This window comes from Athene cunicularia, assembly GCF_003259725.1.
Source record: "Athene cunicularia isolate RWA chromosome 9 unlocalized genomic scaffold, athCun1 chr9_part2, whole genome shotgun sequence".
Taxonomy (NCBI): domain Eukaryota; kingdom Metazoa; phylum Chordata; class Aves; order Strigiformes; family Strigidae; genus Athene; species Athene cunicularia.
The window spans coordinates 706,316-723,485 of record NW_020799111.1 but is presented as its reverse complement, the minus strand read 5'-3'; the positions used below and the strand labels follow the sequence as shown (position 1 = coordinate 723,485).

Genomic DNA, 17,170 nt, shown 5'->3' with positions numbered 1-17,170 from the left:
CAGGCCGCAGCTCGGTGGGTGCTGACTCCTTGCTTTGAGCGCTCGGGGTTGTCGGGGGAGCCGCCGGGAGGGGGGTCCGTGGCGGTGGAGCGGCGGTGTGTGGGGCCGCTCGGCCCGCGCCTTGGGCAGCCGCGCCTGGGGGCTTGTTACGCGGGAATTTTTCTGCGTACGAATTGAAATCGGTCCAGAACAGGCCTGCGTGGACATACTGGGTCTTTTTAACAAACCGCTTGTAGAACTGGGTGTTTCCATGTTACTTAGCATGCTTTTTTTAAAAAAACAAATAAAGGATTTGTTTTATCTACAAAGGGAGAGCTGAAACAATAAAACCCAACTTAAAGTCTGTTGGTCTCCATGTCGAGTTCCTGTGTGATATTGCAGCCCTTCTCTCAGAAGGACCTCTTGCCTCTGTGAAGGTGGCTGTTTTTAAGAAGCTTTAAAGAACTTTCTTAAATTCCTGTAGCTTAACAGTATTTCTGTCCTTTTTGCTGTATGTGTCTTATTTTCTGTTCTACAGTATTTCTGGGCCAAATGGAAAAGTCCTGTGAGGAGTGTTGGTGATAGAAAGGCTGGATGATGCCCACCATTTTAAGTCGTAGAAGAAGATGCTGAAGTGTTGAACATATTGGTTAGTTCTTTGTTTATATTAATGAACAGTATTTTAACTGTTTAGTCCCATGCCGCGGTTTGAGCCCAGAGGGCAACTGAGCACCCCACAGCCACTCACTCAATTCCTTCCGCCTCAGGAATAGGAAGGAGAAAATACAAGGAAAAACTTAGGAATCAAGATAAGGACAGGGAGGGATGATCCATCCCAAAAGACAGGCTCATCAGGGGAAGAAAAAGAACATCACTAATTCAAACACATCCAACAACAACACTTAACAGAGTAGGACAGTAAAAAGCATTACCACATCTTAAAAACACTTTCCTCCCCACACCTCCCTTCTTGTAGGGCTCAGCTTTGCTCCCAATTTTTCTACCTCCTCAAGGCAGGTAGCGGATGGGAGGATGCAGTCAGTCCTGCTGCTCCTTCCTCATGGGGAGGACTCCTCACATTCTCCCCCTGCTCTAGTGTAGGGTCTCTCTCAGAGGACTGTCCTCCACAAACTTTCTCTAACATGAGTCCTTCCCATGGGCTGCAAACTCTTCCTGAGTTGCTCCAGTGTGGGTCCCTCCCATGTGTTGCTGTTCTCCCAGCACCAAACTACAACAGCAGGGGCTTCTTCCCAGCCTCCTTCAGGCACAGCCCCCTGCCCTGGTGTTGGGTCCCCCACAGGCTATAGGTGCTCTGCTCTCCTGGTGACCCCCATGGGTGCAGAGCACAGCCTGTCCTCTCACCATGGGCTGCAGGGGGTCTCTGCTCCAGCAGACCTCCTCCCTTCCTCCTCCTTATTTCTCCCGCTGCCCTCAGTGTTTGCATAGGTATCTCCTTCACAACTCCCACTCTTCCTCCCAGTTTCCCCTTAAATATGTTATCAGTGAGACACAACTACCATCGCTCATTGGCTCAGCCTTGGCCAGAGTTGGGTCCATCTTGGAGCTGGGGGAGCTTTGAGAAGCTTCTCGCAGGGGCACTGCTGTAACCCCCTCCCTAGCTACCAGAAACCCCGCCACACACAAACCCAACAGACTCCAGCTTAAGCAAGTGAATGAGGAAGAATCTCCTCTCCTCTGATGCATATGGATGTTGTATTTCACCTTCAGAACATGCTGTAAGCAAGTCTGTCCCGGAAGCAGCTTTTGAAGGTTGTGCATATACTGAAAAAGTGACTGAATGGAAGATTAAGGTAATTGGTAATGTATCCACCAAATGTGAGCATAGCTTATCACTAATAGAGAGTAAATGCTGGAAGAACTGTCACCTTTCTCCCCTTTCCTTACCACTTCCTTGTTATCCCCAAAGCACCTATTGCAGCTCATGGGAAAGTGTGACAGGAAAACCTGCTACAATTTCTCTGTGACTTCTGGTAAGACCTGTGTCTTCCTCTGAAAGCTGAGAATCTCCCAGATTGTGAGCAAAAGTAACCACTTAAGCAAACTTCTTAAATCCACTGACATTTTCATAAAGTAGCTGTAAAACTGAGCATTTTCTATTTTCTTTTATAGTCATTATGGGAAGTAAAATATATGTTTCTTTCTGCTTTCAGGTACTGATACTGTGCCAGTCTTGTTCCTCTACTTCGAGTCAATATGTCAAAGAAATTGGAGGCTCCGCTCTCCTTGTCCGACTGCCTCTGCCAAATTTGCATGGAGATCTTTGTGGAGCCTGTGACGCTGCCTTGCAACCATACCCTCTGTAATTCTTGTTTCCAGCTGACAGTTGAGAAGGCCAGTCTTTGTTGCCCTTTTTGTCGGCGTCGAGTCTCTTCCTGGGCACGATACAATGCCCGCAGAAATACTCTTATCAACTGGGAACTCTGGGAGAAGATTCAGAAGAACTACCCAAAGGAGTGTGAGTGCAGAATTAATGGAGAGGATTTGGAACAGGAAAGTAAGTAAAATGTCACTTGTCCCAGGATGTCTCTGCTTTACCAAAGTAGTTACTGTTGGTGGACTTTGGATGTTGTGAAACAAGAAACGGTGCGTAAACAGGCTGTGTTACTGCTAGGAAACAGTGTCAGAACCCTCCTGTGAAGGGGTCTTGCAAGGCAGAGAAATGGCCATCCGTGCCTTTTTTCTTTTTTAGTACAGAGGGTAGGTTATGTTGCCTGATCACCGACATGGGTGTTGGTTCCTGCGTCTTGCACAAATCATTGCTGTATGGCTGCTTGGCCTTGCAAAGGCAGGAATTCACCACCGATACAACTTCAGCTGTAAAATCTCTCAGTGGAGTATTTGCGTGTGTGTGTGTGTGTGTTTATCACTGTCAAGTAAATGAAGTGGTTAAAAGTTTTTCAACTCTTAGATGCTGTTCATTGGTTAGGTTAGAAATGCCAGGGCTTCAATCTGTGCGAGAGTCTCTGAGCCTAAAATTGTGGTGTCAGATAAAGAAAGTGAAATCTGGTTGACTCTTTGAAGAAGGATTTTGGGGTTTATTATGTTGTAAGGTCCCTTAGGAGAGGCTAATTGGTAGGTTGGCTCTATGACACCTTCCACTTGCAGTATTATGAACTCTGTAATCACAAAAAGTGAAAGGTGTAAGTTATGGTCAGTGTACATATTTGCCATATATACAGTGCTTGAAAAACACTGACTGTTCTGGACACTCTGCTTTTTTACTTTGTTTCATTGTAACACAAAGTGATTTTTTTTCACAGCACTTGATTTAAATCAAATCATTCCTGTGACAGGGTATGGTAGTCAAATTCTTTGAAATCTTTTGTTGTTGACTGTCCTGATCTTTCTTTGTTCCTCACTTTTTTTTTTTTCTCCCCTTCCTCTCAATTAGTCTGTGTCCCCCATCCGCAACACCAGCTGAGCAAGCCTGGGGAACTGAGGCAGGAATATGAAGCAGAGATTAGCAAGGTAAGTCTGAAAATATATTGAAAAGTATAGATGCTTTGTATCTAGTTATTTTACCACAACCAGCTGTAATGTTACTTAATGAAAAAGAGAGATACCTAAAAGGCATTGCTGGTGCAAGAACACACTGGTCATTCCTGAAGCATGAATTAAGCTTGTATCCCTTATGGAAGGGGAGAGACTTCTTTGTGTTTGACATGAGGTGACATTTTTCAAGTTGTCTTGTGCTGGTAGATCTATACCTCCTACTTCACCCCCTCAGTCTTCCAGTAATATGCTGTCTTGTTGTCCCTTTGAGTAGGTGTGCTTCGCAGGCGTCCTAGTTTCATCTGGGATAATTTTTTCTTCTTTGTAGCTAGCGCAGTGGTGTGTGTTGAATTCAGTATGGGATTTGGTATGAGAAAAATGGTGATAATACACAGATTTACTTGTCATGTCCTGCCTGTGAGCAGATACACAAGAAGCTGGGAGGGAGCACGGCCAGAGCAACAGACCCAGCCTGGCCAATGGAATATTCCCTATCGTGCTCAATGTATTGCTGAGGGTTGACCAGGAAGCTCGCTGTCACGTTCAGGATTGTGGTTTTGGGATTCTCACCTCTCTGGGATCGCTGGCTGGGAGCAGGGTGGGCATAAGTTGGTGGGTGGTGAGCAGTCGCATTGTGCATTGCTTGTATGTATTTTTTAATATTACTATTATTATTTTAATTTTACTTTATTTCAACATTAATTCTTTTGTCTCAAGTCTCCTTACCTTTCCCCCTTCAATTCCCTCTCACTCCCCCAGGTGGAGGAAGATGAATGAGCAGCTTCATGATGTTTAGCTGCTGGCTAGGTTTAAACCATGACAGTCCTTTTTGGAGTATCCACCCCTTATTCCATTCCATTTAGGTTATGTTCCCTGTTTTCCAGTACATTCATCACCATCACTCTTCCTGTTTTTGATATATATACACAAAGATACGGTTCCTTTAGTCAGTGGGCCATCCCTCCAAATGTGTAGTGAGTTCATTCAGTCCGTACCTTTGGGTTCCACCTGTCATGAGTTTTTCAAAGCAGGAGGGGTGATGCAGAGTTGGCTCAGTTGGTGGAGTGAGTGGCTCTGGATGCAGTAGTAGGTGGTGTGTAGTCTGTGATACATTTGGAGCTTGTAGCTGGTGGCATGGTCCATGCTTGTTGTCTGTGGGTTGAAGATGTTGATCTGGATGAAATTGCTGCATGCCAGTTACTGAAACTAGTCCTGACTTCATCACAGAATCATCAAGGTTGGAAAAGACCTCGAAGATCATCTAGTCCAACCATTGAAGTTCATTTTTCATTAACCTGGGTGATTCTTAATGTGATGCCATTATATATATATATAAAATATATAGCAACTATAGTGATGACGATATGCAGTGACAGGGTTGTTTGGCAATTAATATCTTACAGTTCAATTCATTGGGTATTTTTACCACAAATCAAATCTCCTTGAGGCACACATGGGACTTCCCCATCCTTCTGCATCACCCACCAAGTGCACCCAAGTACTTGGGCAAAAGTGATCCCACGTATGGGTTTACCTTTACCCGAGGCAGGAATAACCCAGACTGTCTCTTCCCCAGTATATTCCTTATGTGCACTACAGGGGCTTTATCCCCATCTACAGTACGTAAGAGGTTTGACTGAGCAGGGCCAGGCTGGTTGGCAGATCTTTTAGTGTTGACTAACCAGGTGGTTTTCGCTAAATGCCCATCCCAGTGATTGAAATTTTCACTCCCCATTGCTCTCAGTGTTTTTAGCAGCCTATTGTAACACTCAATTTTCCCAGAGGCTGGTGCATAACAGGGGATGTTATATACCCACTCAGTGCTGTTCTTTGGCCTAAGTGTTTATGAGATTATTTTGGAAATGAGTCCCGTTATCTGACCCGATCCTTTCTGGAGTACCATGCCACTACAAGATTTGCTTTTCAAGGCCCAGAATAATTTTCTGGGTGGCGGCATGGGGCATGGCATATGTTTCCAGCCAGTGGCTGCTTCCACCATTGTGAGCATATAGCACTTGCTGCACTGAGTTTGTGAAAGTGTGATATAATTGATCTGTGAGGCCTCCTCATATCTATATTTTAACCCTTGTCCTCCATACCAAAGGGACTTTAACCGTTTGTCTTGTTTGATCACAGCACATGTTTGACGTTCATGGATTACCTGTGCAGTAGTGTCCACGGTTAAGTCCACCCCTCAGTCACAAGTCCATCTATATCTTGTATCCTTTCCCTGATGGCATGAGGAGTCATAGGCCCAGAGAGCCAGAAACTCTAGGAAACACACAGAGGCACCGACACAGCAGAATGCCCAGGCAGGTCTCTGTTAGCCAGTACCTCACATTTCCCAAAACTCTGCAGAAGAGTCCTTTTGGGGTTAGAGGGTCACCCTTTCACTATCTGCATCCCTGCCCACACATATTAAAATGCCCTTTGTAGGTCCTCAGATGCACATGAAGTATTTTGGACTAGCAAATGTAAAAATTTGGAACTGTTTGGTCTTGTACTTGCCTTCTTCATTTCCCTCCTTAAGTAACAGACCACAATTAGATGAACTTTAGTAACGAACATAGAGTATTTTCTTTCTTATTTGCTCACTCCCCGTGTTATGTGTGTTCATTTGAAAATCAGAAAAGATTTTTAGGAAAACTTAATGTTTGCCTATATGAGGATCCTTCTTCCAATTCAGACATGGTAGTAGTAAGAATTATAGCTGGAAATGGCATCGGAATGCCCCTTTCCCTGACAGGGGAACTACATAAAGGAGGGGACTATGGGATTCTCTTTTATGGCAGTTAGGGGATAAGATGGATTGGCAGCAGTAGTATCGATGCTTAATGGAGATGGTGCCCAGAAGCAGTGAAATAAGTAATGGTGTCTGGTGCCAATCATAAGACATCAATATGTGATTTGAAACAAACTCAGCTGATGTGGTATTACAGCTTGATGCTCTTCTCTAAAGCAAATTTCCAAATTCTATTACCCAATTAAGAAAGCTGTATTAATTCTTGAATTACTTTGCTGTCCTTTTGGAGTTAGTGATAACTGATTTATTAAGAGTGGACGTCTGCTGTAAGGAAGGCAGATTGAAAATTCTTGGTCTGCCACTTTGGGTTTTGCGTGTTTCAAGAGAGCAGAAGGACTCTTCTGGAAGAGAAATGTGCTGTCTTCTGGCATCTTGAGCTAATATGGGGATTATGATGATATATAAGCAGGTTGAGCAAATGCTGTGGTCTAGCTGGCATCTAGCCTTATAAAGAATGTTATTCTGAGTTTGTAGATCCGTGTGCTTGAAGATCTTAGTTTTTGTTACTAACATTTTGAAAAGGTAAGTAATGGAATTTAACCTTTCAGGCAAGCAAGGTTAATGGTACAGTCTTACATAAACTAAAAGGTTATCAAACTGACAACTCTACACACAGTATCAGTTTGATTCTTACATCTTTGGAGACTCATTGAGGTGTGTGGAGTGTCTCTGTGAGTACTGGATTGTTCACATTTAAGGAGCATCAGCTGAGAGGTTCTGGCATAAAGTGTGGTTCTACAGCAGTAACCAGATGCATTTTGAAAAAAATGTTCTTTAGGTGGAGGCAGAAAGGCGAGCACATGAACAAGAGGAGAACAAAGCAAGTGAGGAATACATCCAACGCCTGCTAGCGGAAGAGAAGGAAGAACGCGCATTGGCAGAAGAGAGACGGAGAGAGATGGAGGAACAGCTGAAGCAAGATGAAGAGTTGGCCTGGCAGCTGAGTAACAGTCTGGTGAGTTAGAATCAAGGAAGACAGTAGAAAATGTTGATATAGTGCAAGCAACTTAGACTTTTCAGAGCAAAAGTTAAAGTTTTGGATAATTTAAATTTATTTTTAGTTGGAAGCTTTTGTGAGTCCCCAGTACTTTAGATCCTTGATTGACCATTAATTTTTGAAGAACTGGCAGGACGGTGAAATACCCAAATAGTTTTACCTGTGTAATATGCACTTGAAACGTGTGCTGGATTTTTTGATTGTGAAACAGTTTAAAACATTGTTTTTCTTCTGAATAATTCCTTTTCCTCATTATTTTAAAAATACTTCTTTGGAAGAAATTGATGTCTTTAACCTGTACTGAAAAAAAGGAATGTAGGAAGAAAGTTTACCTTATGTTTTGACATTTGGTTTTTTGTTTTGTTAATTTGTTTGGGGATTTTGATTGGTGTTTGCTACCTGATAATTGTCCTAATGATGAAACCTGTGCACTTATTTGAGCAAAACCTCTTATCCCTTTATGTCAGATCCAGGAAAGTGTACAGAACATGTAATGTTTATTGTTCTGTAACTATCCATTACTTGCAGTTCTAGAATTCTTTGGACAAAAGTAACTAGTTTTGCAACAGAAACAAAGTAGTTCCCTGGGTTTTCTCCAGTTTGTGTTGTGCTTAGTTTTATATAATGCTATTTTTAACTTATCTTCAAAGAACGATGGCTCCAAAGGACATATGCTCAGCAGTCCTTCACCAGCAGGCAGTCTCTCACCTGAAACATCCCCATTTAATTTGTGCAAGACAAAGAACAAACCAAGTAACTCTGGAGACATTCAGAAGTAAGTCATTCAAGTTTTTCTTCTTTAAGTATTGGTCTGTTTCTTGGCGTAGCGTCCCTCTGATCCATTTGTTTCCTTGCAATCCTGTAGTCCTATTTCCCTGAAGAATGAGGCAAATGTAACCTGTTGAATGTTTAAACATCTCCTCAAAGGATAATGGGGAGGAGAAGGGAAACACTTGCCCTTGTCTTGTTGGTTTTGTTTGTCAGAATGAACCTGAACATCTTGATTCATGCAAAGGACTGACAAATCAAGAAAAACAAGTTTTTTAATGTATACCTTCTTTTTTTTCCTTTTAAGGTATCTGTCTCCAAAGCTTCAACATACACTGGGATCAACATCATTCTCTAGAACAGAAAGAAGCAGGAGTGACTGTGGCTTTGTGGTAACTAGAATTATTTTGTTATAAATGTCAGTGTTAGTAATTGTGGGTTATTTTCACCTTGCCTATAGGATTGACAATCCTGGATCCGCTTGCACATCAGCTTTTGGACAGTTTTTCTTGCTGGTTTTGAACTACCTGTAGTATTCATGATTCTCCAAAGTGGGAAGGGAAGAAACCGTGCTTGACAGTCTGCAGACACACACCTATAGCTTATTTTGATAGTTACCTTGTACAGCCTTACTAGCACCTTACCTGAATGTCTTCAGCGAGCTCTGCCTCACAACCAGTGGTGTATAAAACTGTGGTGGGTTGATGCGGCGGGCGGAGGAAGCAAGCAGCCGATTCAATGTGAATGATAGAGCAAGCTTCAACTTTATTGAAAGAAATCACACCTTATATAAGCACTCTACAATAATCATGCATACTACTCACAGATCTATTGGATACATGTAAAAGTTTACATTATTATATCCCAGCCCCTTGTGGCATCTCAGGCATGTCACAACATCTTCCCTCTTCTGGCCTGCTTTCTTTCCCAGGGCCGTTCCTTTATCATACACAAGGCCATAATGTACCTCAGTTTTCTCTTTGTTAACATAACAGTCCTTTGTTAGCATAACTGTACCCTGGGTTTTTTTCCTTTGTTTACCTCTGATGGCTGCAATCACCTCCTGCAGATACCCATGGCCTTGCTCTCTGCAAGCCATTCTCCAGCAGGTTGACTCTGCTGAACGCCAGGTGCCCACAAAGCTGGTTTATCACTCCCCCTCCTTCAGCTAAACAGGGGAGAGAAAATACAGTGAAAAGCTTGTGGGTGGAGATATGAACAGAGAGAGATCACTCACTAATTACTGTCACAGGCAAAACAGACTCTACTTGGGAGAAGTAACTGAATTTATTGCCAGTGAAATCAGAGTACGGTAATGAGAAATAAAACAAATCTTAAAACACCTTCCCCCCACCCCTCTCTTCTTCCCAGGCTTAGCTTTACTACTGTTTTCTTTCCCTCCTCCCCTGCAGGGGATGGGGGTTGTGATCCCTTCATCACCTGTTGTTTCTACCACTCCTTCCTCCTCAGGGGGAGGACTCCTCACACTCTTCTCCTGCTCCAGCGTGGGTTCTGTCCCACAGGAGACAGTTCTCCACGTGCTTCTCCCACGTGAGTCCTTCCCGCAGGGCTGCAGTTCCTCACAAACTGCTCCATTGTGGGTCCTTCCCATGGGGTGCAGCCCTTCAGGCACAGGCTGCTCCAGCGTGGGGTCCCCCGTGGGGTCACAAGTCCTGCCAGGGAACCTGCTCCAGCATGGGCTCCTCCATGGGCCCACAGGTCCTGCCAGGAGCATGCTCTTGCACAGGCTTCCCACAGGGTCACAGCCTCCTTCAGGCATCCCCTGCTCTGGCGTGGGGTCCTCTCCAGGCTGTAGGTGGAGATCTGCTCCCCCATTACTCACAGCTGCCTCACCATGGTCTTGACCACCGGCTGCAGGAGAATCTCTGCTCCAGCGCCTGGAGCGCCTCCTGCCCCTTCTTCACTGTCCTTGATGTCTGCAGAATTGTTGCTCTCACGTATTCTCACTCCTCTGGCTGCAATTGCTCTCCCCCAGGTTTTTTTCCCCTTTCTTAAATATGTTATCACAGAGGCACTACCACCGTTGCTGGTGGGCTTGGCCTTGGCGGTGGGTCCAGTGTGGAACTGGCTGGCGTTGGGTCTATCAGATATAGCTTCTGGCAGCTTTTCACAGAGCCACCCTGGTAGCCCCCCCGCTACCAAAACCGTGCCACATAAACCCAGTACAACATCTCAACTGATGGTTCTGGAGCTCACTGGAGGGGGAGTTGCACTCCGGTTTTCATCATTCCTCATGTCTGTCTGTCTTATCTTTCTTGTTAGGCTTCAAAAGATGAGCAGGCTTGAACAAGTTGATTTGAGTCATTGATAAAAGGAGAATGCTGCAGTTGTGTTTTCAGTCCTTTAGTTAGGCTTCTCTGGGTTATTTTAAATATTTTTTTTTAAAGAGAAGAATCCAAGTGAATATCCCAGAGTAGTTATGAGCTGTGCACTTACGAGAAGTGAGATTTGCATTTTATTCATACCTATTGGCTTTTGATAAATTCCCTTTACTAGTGGTCTCCCTCTTTTCTTCAGGAGACCAATAGCAATGAAAGTGGCAGCAGTTCTGCATGGCAAGATGACCAAGAGGAAATGCCAACACTGTCTCCCCAGCTGACCAGTGTGATTAAAGATTCCAGTGCTAAGGATTCGTTTTTGGAATCATGCATGAACTATTTCAGTGCCTTGCCTTCAGGAGAAGCCACCAGTGTCAAGCAGGAAAAATCTCCAAGACCAAATTGTCTAGGAGACGAAGTTTCAAATGGAGTCATGAAAGGGGAAGGGTCTGGAACAGTTCTTCGTAGACCCAAAGGCGAAGGAATTGAGTCAGACAGTGACAGTTTAATACATATAGAAAGCATAAACCTTGAAAACTCTGCTGAAACTTCTACCTTCTTTCAGTCAGCCACAATTTCTGTGATGTCTGACAGGAGAAGTGTAATATGTGATCTCACGAGGGTGGCTAGACACTCAGATGAAGAAAAACCAGAGAGACTGCAAAACCCTAAGGGAACTCCAAAAAGAAAGTTGCTGGAGCCACCAGCTGCAGCAGTGGTTGACTCGTGCGTGCTTGATAAGAGGAGAAGAACTTTTCCAGAAAGTTTAAAGGACCAAGGAGAGCAGATAAAGGATTTTAACTTGCAAATGCAGAAAGCCTTTGAGCAGAAGCTCTATGAAAGGCGTATGCAAGAGGAGCAGGACAGGCTTCTGGCTCTGCAGCTACAAAAACAGATCAACAAGGAGGAAAGGACCCTTAATCGACAAAAGGGCTCTCCAGATGAGTACCACCTTCGCACCAAACCACCTCAGCCTGTGAAAGACTCTCCTGCTAGAAAGGGAAGCTCTAAGATGGCAAAAGACTCAAAGGTACCAAAAAAACAGGCTGAAACAAATCACCGCAGGGCTCGGAAAGGTTCTTGCAATGAAAACTGGCAGTCCCCTACCAAAGTCCGAATGAAATCGCCCAGCATCAAGGGAGGAAAAGTTTTGAATTGTGTGGTTAATACCAGTGATGCAAATGATATTTGTTCACTACCTAAGAATAAGCAAAAGACGATCCTTCAGATGTTTAAAAGCTCCGATGCAGAGTAGATCTACATAACCACAGAAACATGGTGGAGTGAGAATTAAAACCATGATAATGCTTTCTCTTGTGTTAGGCAAAGCTTCCTGTAAACAGTTCTAAAATTGTTGGTTTTGAGGGGGATCGCTTCAAACCATAAAGTGTGGTGTATTCTGGGAAGTTTTATTAACGTACACCCCTAGACTTCAAAAAATTTGAATTGGTCTTTTCTTGACTGCAGCTTATTTTCTACCACTTGCATTTACATAATTTTGAATGTGAATACTGTTAGTGTTTAAAACCAAACATAACTGATGGTCATATCTTAAAATGATAATTTGGAGCTTTTTATGGAAAGGATGTACAGTCTGTGGGGGAAACAAAAAATAAGTCTGCATTTCCAGTTGCCTGCCAACTGCAGGGTTGAAGCTTCACTCGGCACAACCACTGTTCTGTTAAATTGAAACCCGTTACTGGGATTTAGGCTTTTTGTTGAATTGCATTGTTCACACGACAGTTACCAGTATAAGTGGATAGCCAGTCCTGCAGACACGCTTTCTCTCTCCCTCTTGTGTACTAACCCCTTCCTTGGACAGAGAGGAAGAAAACAGGTTGTTCCCCCACTGCCAAAGCCAAGGATCTTTCCTAGGTGCCAACAGTATAAGTGGTTGTGGGCTTGTATTTACCTCTGTTCATAGAGGTCAGTTCTGCAAATCTGACTCTCACTGTTAGGAAAAAGATACTTTTGTTTTCTTATTACTAGTGATCTGCAACTTCATTCTTGTACGATAATGTTACCTATATTTAGTGCTATTTAATTTTTGTATTCAAACTGGTTTGAGTCCAATTAAAAACACACTTAACATATAGATTGCCCTTAACATATAGGTAGTCTATAAGGCAGTTATAGTGGAGAAAGTTAAACCAAAAGAGGGGGAAAAACAACTGAATACTGGAGTTGTCAGTCATGACATAACTATAATTAAAGATTCACATAACTACCATGCCTGGCTGTAACTGTCGTCCCCCCCCTTTTTAGAGGGACTACTAAATACTGTCTTCCAGTTGGTTGTAAAACTAACACCATTCAGAAGAATTACAGTTTAGACATCTTGGAAAGCTGAGGCCTGTAGAAAGTTGAGGCTGATGAAGAGTTAATCAGCTACTGCTCAGCAGAGGAATTACTCTTGCTGGATTGTGTTATCTGTTGCTATTATGAAACCATCTTTTGGCCTTTCTTTGCTTGTAATGAGATAACTGTTCCACTGTACATGTTCAGAAGAGAGCAAAGCACCAATCTACATTGCAGAAGCGTGTGTGATAGTCACCAAAGTTAGCAAATGTTTTAAATGTGTACTTTTTTAAACCTCATTGATGATTTAGAGTTTTTAATTCAGTTCTGGGAAATCTGTAACAAAATACTTCAAAGCAGTATCCTCTGATGTTGTAAGTTTTAAAAAGCAAAACCTCAAATTGTATTGAAAGCATGAACAGCACACCAAGCCAAAAATGTTAATTGGTTTTTTTCTTTGCCTGCATGTCTCTGGTGATGGTGGGTTTCTCATAAATAAATGATCAGTTATAAGATGCTTTTTGAGACAGTTACAACAGGTGACCAGTTGCAAATCATTCACTTTTCCTCTTGCTGCCTCAAATGTTGTGCTGGAAGCCTTCCTTCAATATAAATCTGTTTCTGTTTAATCCTTACCATTGTTTGGGTTGTTTTGTCTTACCCATGCAGTCAAATATAATCCTTCATTAAAGTGATCTTTAAGGCAGAGATAGTGACTGTTTTAATGCTGGTGACACTTGGCCTTTCCAGTCATGATAAGCACGTAAGAACTCTCCATTTTCAAAACAGACGATGAGGAAGAGTTTATTTTTGAAGTCTGTTCAGCCTCATTTTACAATCAATTTCTGAATTCCGCTGTGGATTTTTAACCTGTTCAAAAGATGGTCCCTGCTGTGGCATGGAGCTTCTCCTTCCCAGATCATGTCTCCGGACGACTGTTGCCCTTTCTCAAGTATGTCTGAGCAGAGGCACCACATGCTCCTCTGATTTATTGCCGTTTTGGTGTAATTTGTTTAGAATTTCAGAGCAGGTTGGAAATGGTTTGGAGCAGTGCGGGGTCGTTCCTGGCCTCTTCCCACACAGGTCACCCCTGCATCCAAAACCCTGAAGCTTGTGCCCAATGCAACTGTCTCTGCAGTTTGACCCACTTGGATGGTCCTGCTGTGCTCTCGAAGGGTTTTGAATGTCTGCCCTGTTCTCAGTCACTGCCTTTAATGTCTATCACTGAAAGACTCTGAATCTCAGGTGTTTCAAACTGCTGGCCATTCATGTGTAAGAAATAATCTTGCATGTATTACTAATTCTGACCCTGCTTAATTGCTGTATGTTTCCCAGATTAACCATCACTATTCTCCAGTAGTGCTGGCTTTGGAGTGGCTCTTATGGCCAGGTCCTAATGTTTGGGACATACTTGGTGAAAGAGAAAGAATGGGAAACCTGTGTGACCATACAGGTAAATAGCCAGGTAAGCTCTAAAGAGCTGAACAGAATGAAGCTAGAAATGAAATGTCTATCTCATAACAGCTTTGATCATCATCAGGTTTAAACTTAATCTACTACTGTCATTGTTGTGAGGCTATCTCTGTCCCTGACAGTAAGTAACATTAGTCGTAAGGTAGGAGGCATTTTGTTTAAAAAAACATATGAGAGCTCACTGATTCAGCAGGATCACGCAGTCTAGCTGAGTACACCTCGCCAGCATGCAGTGAGCTGCCCCAACAGCTCCCTGCCAACAACAGGGCACCTTCACTTGTGCCAGCTGTGACACCCAGGGACTCCCCACAATCTAATTCCAGATGTTAAAGGGTTAGGGGAAGCATCAAAGGGGCAGAGGGCAAGGGAGAAGGGAGAATTTCCCTTCCAGACAGCAATGCACCTTGTGGAAGTAGCTGAGCTGTGCATGAAGCCGTGTGCCAGTATATGGGATTACTGCATTTAACACCAGTTTAATTCCCTTTTCCTCCACAAGCTGTTCTGTGGGTTCTTTATTTTCCCTTTCAATGTGTCAGTGATGTGTCTCTTCCATATAAGGTTTATGAAATGCACTAAACTAATCCCAGTTAGAGGTTTGATGGTGGGAAGGAGGAGCTTTTTGCATCTTACTCTGTCTTGCACAGACTTAATTCCTTTCCATCTTTGTGAGTCAGCACAGGAACAACCACAAAACCGTGGATGAAATGCAAAAAGTAAATTTATTCTCATTACCCCACAACCTGGGGGGTTCTGCAGCAGCACCTGGGCAGAGGTACACAAGCAGGGACGCAGGCACCACAGAGCTTGGTGCCTGCTAGCCAGAAACAGGAGAAGAAAGAAAAGGGCTTGTACCTGCTGCTTTCACCTGTATTTTTGTAGGCACAGTTTTCCACTGTGCTTTGATCTTTCCCACAGCAGGACAGGAATCTCAAGGATGTTGGATAAGGTGCCTCCAAGTTTCTCACAGGCCTGTGTTATCTGAACGCAGACATTCTACCCGTCAAGCACACAGAGCTAAACAACAATTAGTGTGATATATGTGGTTTTTGACAACCCAGCTGCAAGTCACTTAAGTGTGTTTACAATCCTTCTTGCCAATCTTCTGCTGTATTCTCATACCATCAATAGCAAATCCTGCTGCTCTGATTCCATTGAAAATAAATACAAAAATTACAGAAATTAGCCATTTCCAAGGTCTAAATAGCGTATTTTGGTGTGTGTATATATTGGAGGGTATGTTAAAGTATTTGGGCGTTATCTGTGTTTTTCCAACTTGATGGATTTTGTCCTCTGTGTAACAATGACCTCTTACATAAGAATCCTTATATTTTATAAGCAGAACTGAGAAAAAACCAAGACTAAAAGGTCAATCATTACCTAAACCCCAACCTTAACTGCAAAATATGCAAAACCTATTTATACCACCCACCTCATCCGAGGTGGGGTACTGCAAGCCCTCAGGTCCCAAAGATGATCACATTCCTCACTGCATGCATGGCAAATAATCCTTACCAGGCACCTCTTTGGCCTGTCCTTTTAGATTTTTCTTGTTAGAGGGTGCAATTTGGCCACTGCTGAGTGCATTTTGGTTGCACCAACACCCTGTTTCCATTGCTGTGATCTGGGAATTTTTAAACAGGTGAAATCAGCTTTGACTGGTTCAGTGGTGTTTGTGAAGCAAGAGTGTGTACTTGGGCTGCCTGAGCTCGTGTAACGGTTCACTGCTGCTCAAAAGGGTGAGCTCACCTTCTGCCTTCAGCTAACTCTAGCGGTTTATTTGTCCCTTTTGTGAACGAGTTCAGCTTATCCAACTGCCAGGGAAAAAAAAAAAAAGTACCAAAAACCCAAATACTTTGACAGGCTTGGTTGTTTCCCTGAGAGCCACAGCTAGTGTGGGGGTGGCAGGTAGGGAGGGGAGCACTGACCTGAGCACAGATCTACCTGTTCTCATGGCAGCAAGTTTTTAAATTCTTAGACTTCTAAGGAAACCTCTGCTTTCTGTGGTACTCACTTTGATTGATGCTTGTTAATGACAAAGCGCTCTGCAGCACTCCAGCCTGCTGACAGTGTTGGCAGCAAGCCAGGCACATGTCGTGCTATGTTCTGAAAAAAATGAAAGCAGTAAAATGTTCCTTTTCTATGCGTGCAATGTCTGCAGGGATCAAAACCAGTGTGCTTCTTGAGGGTTTTTCTCTTCTGACTTTGAAGAACCAACAATGAAAGTATTCTGAAAGCAAGGGATGCCCTGTAATAGGCTCCCTTGACAGGAGCAGCCAAACTGTTTCCTGGCCACCTCACAGAATCCCAGAATCATTCAGGTTGGAAAAGCCCCTCAGGATCATCGAGTCCAACCCTCAGCCCGACTCTACAAAATTCTCCCCTACACCACATCCCCCCACAGCTCATCCAAACAACCCTTAAACACACCCAGGGATGGGGACTCCCCCCCCTCCCTGGGCAGCCTATTCCACTCTCTGACCACTCTTTCTGTGAAAAACCTTTTCCTAATGTCCAGTCTGACCCTCCCCTGTTGCAGTTTAAAGCCATTCCCTCTTGTTCTGTCACTAATCACCTGTGAGAAGAGACCAGCACCAAGCTATCTACAATGTCCTTTCAGGGAGCTGTAGAGTGATGAGTTCTCCCCTCAGCCTCCTCCTCCTCACACTAAACACTCCTAGCTCCTTCAATCGCACCTCGTAAGATTTATTCTCCAGGCCTCAGGCCCTACGTCCTCCCTTGCAGCACCCGGGGCCCCTGAACACCCTCTACACGAGGGCCGAGGCCTGCCAGAGACCTTGCTTCGCAGTGACGAGGTCAGTCTGTGTGGAAGCTCTGGCCTCGCGAGCGTTTCAGCATCGCCGCGAAGGCCTCTGCCCCTCCAGTTAATGGCAGCGGAGGGTCTGAGACGCCGGGCAAAGGCTTCCAGCCGCGCTAGCGTTTGAACAGCCGCGGAGGGCGCTGAGGCGGCGGGGCCGCGTTGCCACGGCAACTCCCGCCTCT

At 44.0% G+C, this 17,170-nt stretch overlaps 1 protein-coding gene across 2 annotated transcripts; it reads left to right on the top strand.

The window, feature by feature from the left end:
- Positions 1-3: 3 nt before the first annotated feature.
- On the top strand, positions 4-13,326 carry RNF168 (ring finger protein 168). Of its 2 annotated transcripts, XM_026855404.1 has the most exons (9): positions 4-14; positions 518-628; positions 1,708-1,790; positions 2,151-2,494; positions 3,392-3,468; positions 7,074-7,250; positions 7,943-8,067; positions 8,368-8,452; positions 10,599-13,326. In XM_026855404.1, the coding sequence occupies exons 4-9, from the start codon at positions 2,194-2,196 to the stop codon at positions 11,652-11,654; spliced, it is 1,821 nt and encodes a 606-aa protein (XP_026711205.1). In that variant the 5' UTR covers positions 4-14; positions 518-628; positions 1,708-1,790; positions 2,151-2,193; the 3' UTR covers positions 11,655-13,326. The 2 variants fall into 2 exon arrangements, with proteins under 2 accessions (XP_026711205.1, XP_026711204.1); XM_026855403.1 differs by lacking the exon at positions 1,708-1,790.
- The last annotated feature ends 3,844 nt before the right edge of the window (positions 13,327-17,170 follow it).

What these genes read in the sequence shown, in the direction of transcription:
- RNF168 (XM_026855403.1), top strand. Translation starts at nt 2,194, where the DNA reads ATGTCAAAGAAATTGGAGGCTCCGCTCTCCTTGTCCGACTGCCTCTGC. An exon ending in AGAGGATTTGGAACAGGAAA is followed by an intron (nt 2,495 to 3,391) that starts GTAAGTAAAATG and finishes CCTCTCAATTAG; the next exon opens with TCTGTGTCCCCCATCCGCAA. An exon ending in GGAGTGACTGTGGCTTTGTG is followed by an intron (nt 8,453 to 10,598) that starts GTAACTAGAATT and finishes TCTTTTCTTCAG; the next exon opens with GAGACCAATAGCAATGAAAG.